This window comes from Crassostrea angulata, chromosome 10 (genome assembly GCF_025612915.1).
Source record: "Crassostrea angulata isolate pt1a10 chromosome 10, ASM2561291v2, whole genome shotgun sequence".
Classification (NCBI taxonomy): domain Eukaryota; kingdom Metazoa; phylum Mollusca; class Bivalvia; order Ostreida; family Ostreidae; genus Magallana; species Magallana angulata.
The window spans coordinates 1,480,964-1,493,487 of record NC_069120.1 but is presented as its reverse complement, the minus strand read 5'-3'; the positions used below and the strand labels follow the sequence as shown (position 1 = coordinate 1,493,487).

General features: G+C 40.6%; 1 protein-coding gene across 1 annotated transcript; it reads left to right on the top strand.

Moving 5' to 3' along the window:
• The first annotated feature begins 359 nt into the window (after positions 1-359).
• On the top strand, positions 360-11,759 carry LOC128167240 (chymotrypsinogen B-like). Its single transcript, XM_052832835.1, has 4 exons — positions 360-1,112; positions 2,652-3,183; positions 8,984-9,102; positions 9,613-11,759. The coding sequence occupies exons 1-4, from the start codon at positions 1,035-1,037 to the stop codon at positions 10,291-10,293; spliced, it is 1,410 nt and encodes a 469-aa protein (XP_052688795.1). The 5' UTR covers positions 360-1,034; the 3' UTR covers positions 10,294-11,759.
• Positions 11,760-12,524: the final 765 nt, after the last annotated feature.

Here is a 12,524-nt window from a genome sequence, read left to right as displayed (position 1 = left end):
ACTTCTCGATATAGCCGCGAACAAGGAACTCGGCCCGCTTTACGACTTCCTTTATGAATTCCGTTTTATAAATACAATCTCCTTCTTTTTAATATGCACTTTTCTCTCCAGTGTATGATTTTTTATGAATGATTCGGAAATCGTAAAACCCCTCCAGCATGTTTGTTCGTACTGTGTACGTAAATCAGACACCGTTATATTGTTGTTGTGGGGTTTTTTCTCAGTTATAAATTTGTTCTTTTACTAAAATTTAACTCAAACCTCTTCACCGATTTACAAAAAATAGCCGTCAAAGATTACGATTCTCAACGCTCTCTCAATTAATATTTCATGGATTAGTCTCGATTATCTGTAGACATCAACCCGTCCTCTCCTCGAGGAACACTTAAATATTATTGACGGTTTCAGTTTGAAATCAGACCGTAACAGAAACGTGTTATAGAGGGGCAGGGACACGATTGTTTGCATAGCAGTCCAGGCGGGTCGCTGAGGGAAGCAGGTGCTTGTTTCTGCAGGTAGCGTCCGGGGCTCGCGGAACCAACAACCGTCAGCGGCAGATGAATGAAGCTCTCTTGTATTTGCTACAATGTAAACAAAACTACAATTTCCTCGCGTGCCGAAAATTGTGTAGTGTTTATTGGTGTGTCAAAAACTTAGGTACAAGCACCGCAGAGAGAAATGTTCCTCGGACGAGGAGCTGGTACAGAGCGCAGTTTTTAAATATCGCTATGGGACTACGAAATTATTTGATAAGTCTAAGGAACTGTACAGCCAACATTCATTTCACTTGAGATGCGCTTAGGGGTTGACGGGAACTTATAATTTGATCGGACGACGTCACATCGAATGCGTGCGGCGAACGCGTGTTGGCACGGCGCATTTTATGAAAAAGGTTGAGCTGTAGGATTAAAGCCACACTCTGTCAGGGTCTCTCTCCATGCAAGGAACGCACTCTGTCCAAATAATGAGCAGGATGTCGAGGAGTTCGGGGGATTACATCAGTATCCAGGCGATCTAAAAATCTATACGTGAACATGACGAGATTTATCCGTGTTTCCATTGTTATTCTATTTTTCTCGATTACGGACCTATCAATGGTTAATGCAAAAAGGGTAAGTGATAAATGAATCTATGTCAAACGTCGTTGCTTTTTTTCTATCGTAATTTAAGGGCAGTGATATTGGATGTAACGAATGAATGAATGAATGAATGAACGGAACTCTTGTTGTATTCGCGGTGTGCATGAAAGAATTCAGCGAGAAGCATTCACGTCTGTTCAAAGCATAGAAAATTACTTAAAATCAAATTAGAGCTCTAACATACCTAACTATCATTCAAACCTCAATTTCCGCTTGCAATAACCTTAACAGCAAGATGAAGAAGACCGGAAATAGAAAATCTTTTCATTCACAAATTTAAGCAAATTATCATCTGTCTGTTATAACTGTTTCACAAATTCCGCGTTTCCTCTTAGCATGCAAGGATAGGCACCGACTTTAGATACAAAAGCCCTGGTTCGGGAAATCCTTAACATGACACAAGTTTGGCATAGTTTTGTTCTCTCTTCTGGAAGCGAGGTAAAAACAAACCAGACGGGGTTTCCCGACACAATTCGGTGCGACGTATCTAGATCAAGCAGGCACCGACCAAGAAATAAATTTTCGAATAAGCTAGGAATTCCCCCTCTTCATTGATACTGTGTATACAAACTACCAATCTTATAAACAAGTAGTTGTGTGTCTGGTCAGCTTGTCGTGAAGACTCCGTGTGTTTACGATTTCTGACGAGATACAAAGAAATTGCAGAATATACATGTACAACTATTAAACACTTACCGATGACATTGTAGCAGCAAGCACTTTAAAGTCTTATACCCCTTGTCAATTAAAATAATATTTGCATTTGCAAGGAATTTAAGTAAGAGATTTACATCTGATTGATAGACTAGATATAATTATGGAAGCACCTGCCATTTCGATGGTTAGGTGCCTTGACCGTATTGACAATTCGTAAAGCAGTGAATTTAACATGACGGAGATACAGATCTTGCTAGGGGGCGAATAGCCAAAACGCCAAAACAATACGCATGTGTCTATTGTTGCCCAAAAGTCAAGAGTAAATATTTCATCGAACTTTGATTCCTTAAAGAGACATCAGACGTCTAGTCAAGATGTCGTTCAGTAGGTGGGTTGTGGGGGGGGGGGGGGGGGGGGGGGGGGGGGGGGGAGGTGATATCGGCAGACAATGACTCCGTGCGCTCCACGCCCCGCTACTCTGCCGAGGTATCCTGCATGTATTGAAGACTCATGAATCATAGCCTTAGGGTATTACTAAATGTGAAGATAATTGTTTTCAATTAAGGGTTAAAGTCACCCTAAATTCGTTCGTTACTTTATACTGTATATACCCCCCCCCCCCCGTGTTACTGTAAACTCCATCAGACAACGTGGTTAATCCCCAGACTGGCGAACAAGGTCGTCCGTCGATTGAAAATCGAAATAATGTGAAAATAATCCTCGGCTTTAATCGCTGTGATTTATTCTCAGTTTATGGCCCATGTTATTTTAATCTATCATTTGGGGAAAAAATTTGACTACCAGCTCAGTGAAAAATCTGAAATCATTTCATAATTTTCTTTAATGATTTTGCAGAGAAAGAACAAACGCATAGAAACCCGGAACTCAACCTTGAGTTTAACCACTCAACCAAACGGATTAACCAGTAACCGGGAAAATAAGATTTTGTGTGAGTATTACACCCAGTGGACGGCTTGGAGCCGATGTAACCGGAAGTGTGAACAGACACGGGTTCGGCGCTGCAACCAACCGGAAAACTGCGGCTCCAGTGTCCTGAAGGAGAAGCAGAGCTGTAGGAGGAAGAAGGGCCGGTGTTCCACCTTATCCTACAAAGTGATAGGATTCCGCCGGGGAAACCGCCTGATAGAGGAGCTCTTGTACGACTTACTGTATGAAGGGTGGTCCCAGTGGGGCCACTGCACACGTGCATGTCGTAAACGAAGATTTCGCAAGTGCAAAGAACACAAGATTTGCGGGAACAGTTATATTCAGGAAGAGCGCAAATGTCGCTCGCCGGGGAACGTTTGTGGTAAAAAGTACTTTTTCAACACCTTTGAACCAGACCGACACTCGCCGTCCGTCACCGCGCTCTCTCCCAGGGAAAGGGGTAAGTCAATACACTGTCTCTCAGGGAAAGGGGTAAGTCACAGGTCTGTCTCACAGTGAAAGGGGTATAAGTCACCGCTATTTCCTATAGGGAAAGGGGTACATTGTGTAAGTCATCGCTCTGCTTTACAAGGAGACGGGTAAGTCATAGCTCTGTCTTATATGGAAAGGGGTAAGTCATCGCTCCGTCTTATATGGAAAGGGTTAGGTCATCGCTTCGTCTTATATGGAAAGGGGTAAGTCACCGCTCTGCTTTACAAGGAGACGGGTAAATCATCGCTCAGGCTTCTATGGAAAGGGGTAAGTCACCGTTCTGTCTTACAAGGAGACGGGTAAGTCACCGCTATTTCCTATAGGGAAAGGGGTACATTGTGCAAGTCATCGCTCTGCTTTACAAGGAGACAGGTAAGTCAACGCTCTGTCTTATATGGAAAGGGGTAGGTCATCGCTCCGTCTTATATGGAAAGGGTTAGGTCATCGCTCCGTCTTATATGGAAAGGGGTAAGTCACCGCTCTGCTTTACAAGGAGACGGGTAAATCATCGCTCAGTCTTCTATGGAAAGGGGTAAGTCACCGTTCTGTCTTACAAGGAGACGGGTAAGTCAACGCTCTGTTTTATATGGAAAGGGGTAAGTCACCGCTCCGTCTTACGGGGAAAGGGGTAAGTCATCGATCTGTCTTATATGGAAAGGGGTAAGTCAACGCTCTATCTTATATGGAAAGGGGTAAGTCACCGCTCTGTCTTACAAGGAGACGGGTAAGTCAACCCTCCGTCTTACGCGGAAAGGGGTAAGTCATCGCTCCGTCTTATATGGAAAGGGGTAAATCAACGCGCTCTTTCCCAGGGAAAGGCGTAAGTTCCTAAACTGTCTCCCCAGGGTAAGCCACCGGGCTGTTTTCTAGGGAAAATGTTTAGTCACCACAGAAAGGGTAAATCGGGAAATCACCGCCCCGTTTCTGTGGAAAAGGGGTAAGTCACCACGTTGTCACACAGGGAAAGTCACCGCCCTGTCTCCAGGAAAAGGGGTAAGTCACCGCTTTGTGTCCAAAGGTAAAGGGGTAAGTGCCCGTCCTGTCTTCCTTCGAAAGGGATAAACGTTCGGTGTCACCCACAAGAATGTAGTGATTTCCAATCAATCCTCTGTTATCTTTGCACCAAATCACTTCCCAAGTAAAGCCTTACATTTCGTAAAATTCTCGTCACCTTTGTGCACCTGAATCAATCTTTAATTTCTTCAGTACTTAAAATGATCTGCTCTTTTGACATTTGATTCCCTTCCGTCTTTTCGGGAGGGGTACAGGAGATTTAAACAGGTGTTTATATGTGGTACATGACGTCATTGCCTTCGACTTTCTGTCAATGAAGCCGGAGCGATCAGCCCATAATTACAGACCCGATCCTAACCCCGACCCCACTCAATACGTTCGTACAAACAGGGACGTTTACACGTAAAGTCTTGGTACACGAGGGCAACCATTCTTGGGTTGTGTGGTTTACTTCCACCCTTTATTCAAAGAACTCTTAGGTTGCTGAGAAGTTAGTTCTTTACATCTCAATCAACAGAATTGAATATATTGAAGTAAATAAACGATTTTTGAATATTGTTTCTCTCTCTCTCTCTCTCTCTCTCTCTCGCTCTCGCTCTCGCTCTCTCTCTCTCTCTCATAGACTTTACATTGAGATATGCATTTAAAGAAAATGCGAACTTTCTAGCTCATGAATTTCAGGGCTTTCAGTGAGGCGAGAGTGTATTACTGAAGCATATAGTCCTAAAGGTCATCTGTTCAATTAATATCTTGGATTAACTGCTGACCTTGTCTTAAACCAAGACTGCAATATTCTGTCAAATGTTCATTTTTTTGTCAAGTCATCTTCCTGTAACTGCCATTTTCAATTGGCAAGGACCCTCCTTCAAAAAAAAAATCTTTGTCACATTTTTTTTTTCTTGTCTATGAATCTAATATGCATGAATTCCATCGACAATGCGTCAAAAGTTAAAGAATAATGTAACCTATTTGCCTTCATAATTTATTGTAGAAACTTGCGATTTTTGTCTGACACAATAATGTGACAATCCAAAAACGCGTTCAAGCATTATAAATAGCTATTATAGCCGACATACTATAACATTATTCATCTTTAAAAAAATACTTATTAGAAAAAAATTGTGCCTGCCTCAGAATTTTAAATGTGTTCAAAAATTGAAAGGGGATGAGGGCTGGTCCATGCACCAAATACATTTATCTGTGCTGCGTTTCTTTATTTTTATAGATACAACATCGGGAAATAGGTATAAATGGTTATAATGAGAAACGTGCACTTTAGTTTCAGCGCGACGACGGTACTGGTATCAGGTCTGGGGGTGATCTGTGTGGGTGATACTGTTACATCGACTGCCTGCAGTCCTCCCCTCCGATACTCGCCAGTAGGGAAATACATTTATGTGTTTTGCGAATAATTTAATTTGTATTCTCCAACAGATGAAGTTGTTTTGACAGTTATGTTTTATTTTCTAGTCCTGGATCAGATGAACACATCTGACCACCATTGCCGTCCTTCGTTCTATAATCATAATTGACAATAACGCCGTTTGGAGTCTTCAAATTAAGAATTTTCTTTAGGAGTCGCTGATAAAATAATGCATTAGTAAAAAATGGTAGGGAGTGATCGTATCGCGACATTAATGGAAGAATTCTAAATCTTTAAAACTATTATCACACATAAATGATCACTTATTTGATTACAGTTGTGATGTATAGCGTATATATTATTCGTGTAGAGTCCATTGTGGAGGAAAACATGAGGTAGGGAACGCAATGGGAGAGCTCGATTTCCGATATTTGATTAGCTGTTTCTTATAGTCGCCCGGCACGGCAGTCATTGTAATCAAAGTTCATTCACATCGCATGAATGCAAACCGATTCCGGTCCGGATTTTAGAGTGAACATAGTTATCTGTGCTAACGAAAACCCGACGCTTCCGATTCGCAAAGGAAGAAATGGTTCACGAAACCTCAGCCTAGTTTCTTGATCTGTTACGACGAATACTCAGCTCCTTAAAAACAGAAGCTTTTTATTTGTTCTAAGAGCATCCATCATGAGAAGCCTCGTCTGAATGTTCAACGTGTACACAGTTTGATGTCAGACCTCGTGCACATAAACATGTGTCAGTCAGTCTGTCCGTGATCACGTGGTACAGCTTGACCCAATTTCTGTGGAAATGGGCAGGTTACAGAGTATCTGAAGACATAAACTATATATAATGCTACAGCAAATTCCAAATTCATGGCAACGTACGAGTAGTAGAGATGAACTTGCCTCTCGTATTTATCCTATCAGTTGCTTCATACCTGAAAAACACAACACAACCACGTGTTTCATATACCAGTAACTACGGGGGGGGGGGGGGGGGGGGCTGAACGCAGGCATTGATTGCTAATTCTGTTATTAAATATTGTTGTCAACCTTTGGCGATTTTAGGATAAGTCACCAGGACTCGGTCAATTCTTACAAGGTTCTATCAATAAACTGATAAATTTTCGTCAAAGTTCTGCGATTTAACACTGCCGTCTGTTAAAACTTGAAAGGAAACGATTTTCAGTATATTTTAAAGATTTTGTCTATACGAACGTTAATGAAAAAAAAATGGTTTTTGCCAGTTATTAAATCCAGCAAATAACTGTTGACGTAATAAAATGAGCGACTTAAGATTGATTTTCACGTGTTTCAAAGATGTTGTATTGAAATCATTTATTCAGGACAGTTCCTTGATATTCTCCAGGAATGAAAATATAGGTTCTATCGTAGACATAGCGATTGTGTCTCTTTGACCTTTGCATACTAAATCAGATTCAGGAACAGAATAACAATTTCGATAACATTACTGAACTCTTGAAAATCAATAGAGATAATTGGCGCCTTTGCATATTATTTCAGGCTATTATTTAAGAAAAGTGTTTTATTTTTCTGCCAAACGAATTCTCATTGTATTTATATCGCTATAAAAAATCGCACGGCTTTTGTACATCAGCAAGCAAACAAGGGGGTCTTTCTCGATAGTACCTTAATCTTCTAAAGAGTTTCTTTCGATAGACTAAATTGATATTCACAGAAAGATTCGATATTATTCATTGATTGCCAATCTCCGTGGGGGGAATTCTTCTAGGTGACTTGAAATCTTCAGTATGCCTTTGGGGGAGGTGCATGCGTGGACGCCGTATCTGGAGACGAATCCAAGGCTACCCCACGCTGAGGGTACATGCAGAATCACCGCCATTATATTAATATTTACTTTAATCTTAAATCATTGTGAAATTTCGTCTCATTTTTTCCCTTCTGAATTCAGCACCGTTTTATTCAGAACAATTGTGTATTTTTTATGTAAACAATTGGTATTGATATCTCGGTAAGACGGCGGGGAGGTAGGGAACTGCATGTCTCTGCTTTCTATAACTCCGACATGCGATTTCGTAAACTTCAGTTTTTGAGCTGAGCGCACTTGTTCCCTTTGTCATAAATCCCATAGATCAGAGCTGGTGTGTTCTAGGAATACCTAACAGCTGTCGTCTGTCGACCTTCATTATCTCCCCTTGGCAAAAACAGGCCGATTCTTTATATAGGTAATTGTTTTTCCCAGTGATCTCAATAGGCTATTTTGACAGGCTTGCCAAAATGTCGGTCAAACTACTCAAAATGTGCGATGAAAGTATGATACAGAATTTTTCCTCTCTTGTTAAAATAAACAATAGAGATTTACTTTCGGACTGGAGAGCCTGTAGTCTTGATATCCTGATGGTCTGAGTTAATCTTATGAACAGAGCCTGGGGTTAATCTAGATCTGGGAGGATTAGGAGCAGCAGAGTTTCCGATCGTTGTAGGGTCTTTTATATGTGCATCCGTGCTAACTTAACAGAGTGCTAAATCAATGCTGGAGTCGATAGTGTCTCTTGACAATGCAATTAGCTTTTATGAAAAGTACAAATCAAGGTCAAGGTCACCCATATGACCTTGATTCGTGATAGTACCATTGATATCATTTTTGGAATGGCAGGGTCCTTGAAGTAGCACATGAATAATAACCTCGTCATCAACTTGATCGCTTTTCCATGTCTTTGTTCATATTCAATTATAAAAGCTATCTATATTGGATCTAAAAAAAGAGTGTTCTTCTGAGAGTGAACGAAACAAAAGTGTCAGTGAACTGACGCGTGATTCTCTCTCTCTCTCTCTCTCTCTCTCTCTCTCTCTCTCTCTCTCTCTCTCTCGTTGCTTTTCAGAGATACATTCCACTGCATGATACACGCACCTGTTTGTGCAGGAGGAGTGAGTTACAGATCGTCTGCTGTAAAGCTCCATCACAGTATTCTCTGCATTGTTTCTCCTTTCCTTGTACTTTAAACAGCAACTTAAATCTGTTCGGGTGACGGCAAGGGATTGAGGGGAAGGGGGGGGGGATAGAGGGGTGTGGGGGATCGGTTGGTAGGAGGTAAGGGGAAGGATCTGTAGAGATTTCCAAAACTCTACATGTCTAAGAATTTCGGGCAGATTTACATTTACGCAGTCGTTGCTGTCTTATACTTACCCTGGACATTGGTTTTACTATTGTAGGGACCCACGGTAAACAATAAAAAAAATTACATGATAACAACAGGGACGTATATGTTAAATATGTCTCTGATAGCAACTAAAAAAGTATGTACATTACAAATAAGTTGCATATTTTATTTCTTAACGATTTGTATTGAGAAAATTGAGTATAACGATAGATAAAGTTGAGATATTATTTTTTATTTCGTTGATAGCTCGTGAACAAAAGGCCCCTCTCTTGGTTTCCACACAAGGCCAGTGTGGAGTGCGTCCGCGCGGGGGTTACCGCATTGTGGGCGGTAAGGAGTCTATCCCCCACAGCTGGCCATGGCAGGTAAGTAATAAAAGAACCAGACACAGCGCTCTTCCGGATAACATTAGCAGAATTTCTAATATCTAAAGGGTCGATTAATGGATTAACTTATTTATGTCTCTCTGTTCGCGGTTTATAAATCACGATCTGCTGATGGGTCGCTCTATATTTAAAACAACCTCGGGGTTTCTCAACAAACAGGAATTACATTTGATTTTTAGCACAAATTTATGTATTCTTACCAAACTTCCATTGTATTTTAATTTTTAGGGCGGTAGTTTTTATGTTATGTTTTTGTTTTTTTGTATATTGGTGGGTTGTTTTTTGTTTGGGGGGGGGGGGGGAGGGGGGTAGAGTGGATACACTATTTTTTTTCATTTATTATAAACTGTTATTAATTTTTTTATTAATATACCTGACGAAGTTTGATATAATAAACTATACTTATTTTTTTTTTTAATATAACAGGTAGCGATCCTAAAGAAGTTTGATATCATAGACTGTAATTAATTTTTTTTATTGATATAACAGGTAGCGATCCTGACAAAGTGGAAGGAACAGTATTGTGGGGGGACCCTCATTGCGCCAGGGTGGGTTCTGACTGCCGCTCATTGTATTCGACGAAAGGGCCACAAACGCAAGGTCATCGTCCGAGTCGGCGAGCACGAAATCCATGTAGACAACAAAAATGAAGTCGATATGAAAGTAGAGCAAGATTTTCCACATAAAAGTTTTGATTACGAAACTATAACGAATGACATCGCTCTTCTCAAACTCCGGAAACCGGAAAGAATTAAAGACTTGGTCCAGTATGCATGTTTACCTGAGCCCGAGGACAAGTTAGCTGACGGAACGCGTTGTTACATCGTGGGTTGGGGGAAACAGAAAAACACCCACTTATTGGGATCCGAGTCACTCCGAGAAGCGGAGGTTCCTATTGTTAGCAAGAAAAAGTGTCGCAAAGCATTTGACTACAGAATAGGCGAAAAACAAATCTGTGCAGGGTTGAAAAAGGGGGGCGTGGATTCTTGCGCCGGTGACAGCGGCGGGCCGCTTATATGTCCCAAAATAGTAAACGGGACGGAGAGATGGATTGTGTACGGGGTGACGAGTTACGGCGAGGGGTGTGGGCAGAAAGGGAAGTACGGAATCTACACCAAGGTGTCGCATTACCTCAAATGGATAAACCGTGTGATCAGGAACAACAGCTGAGCTGTTTGTGACGTCGTATTCAAAATGGCGGTTTTTAGGGCTTAAGTGTATATTTTGTTTTTTACTCAGGACATCTACATAGGTCAGTGTTATTTATTTTGATATCTTGTTTTTTTTTCAGTCGATCTTTTTGACTGTTTAAAATCACTCACACTACGCAGGGGGGATGTTTTGCTCAATGGTCCTAATTGCGCAAGTTTGGTTGTTTAAACGCGTAATGGTTCGCAGCTATGTTCCACCTGTTAGCCCTTGCCTTTGTTTTCCAGACGAAGAGGGATGCAGACGTTGGTTTGTTAGCATGAAGCGATCCTACAGGAAGCTGGGGTTGTTCAGAAATCCACTCTAAGTGCTGTGCATTGTATCAAAGGAAAAATAATGAAAATCATTCGGGGTCACGGCCGTGGCCCGGGGTGTGTTTAGATACATATTCAAAGACGAAACGTTTCCAAGATTAAAGCAAACTTTTTCACACTTAATCTGTGCAATATCGCATCTCGCGACAAAATGTTTATCCATTTCATAAACGATTCATAATAATTAGAACCGACTGTCTATACTTTCCTGTCTGCAGAGAAAGACCTACAGGTATATTGGAGATGTACATCTGGCCATGGTTGTTTCATTCAGGGTATAATGCAAACTCAAACAGCGTCCTATTCCATCCTCCTTGAGATATTCAAGTTTCTTGGAAAATAAACGCGTGGCAGATGCCGGCAGTGACCGACTACGTCTGTGGTTTATAATGAACGTCAGCCGAGGCCATGCTTTCTGGGCTGAGAGCACCTAAACCCTCTCCTCCTCGTCTGTACTTTTTTAAACAAAATGATTTTAAAGTACTCTTCATGATTTAACCTTCTGTTAAAGGATATGAGTTTTTTCATGTGGAGATTATTATCATCAGTTTGAATATACTTTGAATCGTACATGATTACGTGTTGTTTGTCTTATTTAAAATGTGGCTGTATGATACATGAAGTAAACTAAGACCTGGCGGATTTAATGCATGAATGATATAAATATTTTAAAAATTGTTTGTCGATAAATTACACGGTTATTAGCAAAACACAAAGCAGTAATTGTTATATGTAAAGACTTCAGTATTTTCCAATTATTGTAATTATCATTGAATGACGGCATATAATTGTTGTTATGTACCTGCACTCGACCGGCATCAATATTTCGGTTTTCAGCAGAGATCACGTAATCAACTGTCTTGATGTTCCGTGTGTCAAGGTCGTTACTGTTCCGTTTGTCAAGGTCGTTACTGTTCCGTGTGTCAAGGTCGTTACTGTTTCGTGTGTCAAGGCCGTTATTGTTCCATGTGTCAAGGTCGTTCTGTTCTATGTGATACCTGTTACCTGCTATCATCAGTGTTCACATGTTAAGATGTTATTATTGAGCAGGTATTTGTTGTGTTTGTGTCTTGTTGATATTTTTCTGTGGCCAATAAAACAGCCATTACATTTTGATCTGTTCTGTTTTAATCAAATTGTCTTAGTGATTGTTAGATCATAGCAAGTAAAATTTACGCGATTAAGAAGGAGGCGAAGGGAGCGAAGCAACCACGCCCCTTCTAAATCGCGTAAATTTTACTTATTAGAACCATTTTAACAGGAGTTTGGACTTTGGGTAGTTGTGTCAAACAGCAATTTGACGTAGCCCTGTCAAATTCATTGCTGGCCACTCGTCTAATGCTCAATGAAGTCAACAAGGTTTGTCTGGCTTTTGAGCTAAGACTACGCAATCGGTGTATATTTCACTTCAAACCAGCGTCATTTTCCACTTGATTTGACGCAAGAAATAGACGGTAACATATACTACCGAAAGTCCAAGGTCTTGTTAAAATGGTTCTATATGATCTGACTTACTTGGAAAATAGCATCTCTCTTTCATTTACGGCTCTCTAAGTCATTCTAAAAGTGACGTCGCTGTGAACGTAGAGAAATTCTTAACAATAAAAAAACATCACCTAATAGAATATTTAGCGACTGCTGATTGGGTGAAAAAGTTGCTTCTGCTCTAATTTTCTTTAAAGATCGCCAAAAAACTTTATCAAAGTTGATGAAAGGAATGAATGCATTCAATAGCTTTTGACTTTTTTGAAATATATTTGCATCCACTCCAAACTTATTTTCTCCCCTGTTTCTGACATTACCGATAAATCATTACAGTTACTGACATGACAGATAGATTTCATACAGATATTGACATTACAGAGATAGATTTCCTAT

Bases quoted from the DNA above. Each gene is read 5' to 3' on its own strand.
- LOC128167240 (XM_052832835.1), top strand. From the start codon at position 1,035: ATGACGAGATTTATCCGTGTTTCCATTGTTATTCTATTTTTCTCGATT. The intron at 1,113-2,651 runs GTAAGTGATAAA...ATGATTTTGCAG, and splicing joins CAATGGTTAATGCAAAAAGG to AGAAAGAACAAACGCATAGA. The intron at 3,184-8,983 runs GTAAGTCAATAC...TTTCGTTGATAG, and splicing joins GCTCTCTCCCAGGGAAAGGG to CTCGTGAACAAAAGGCCCCT.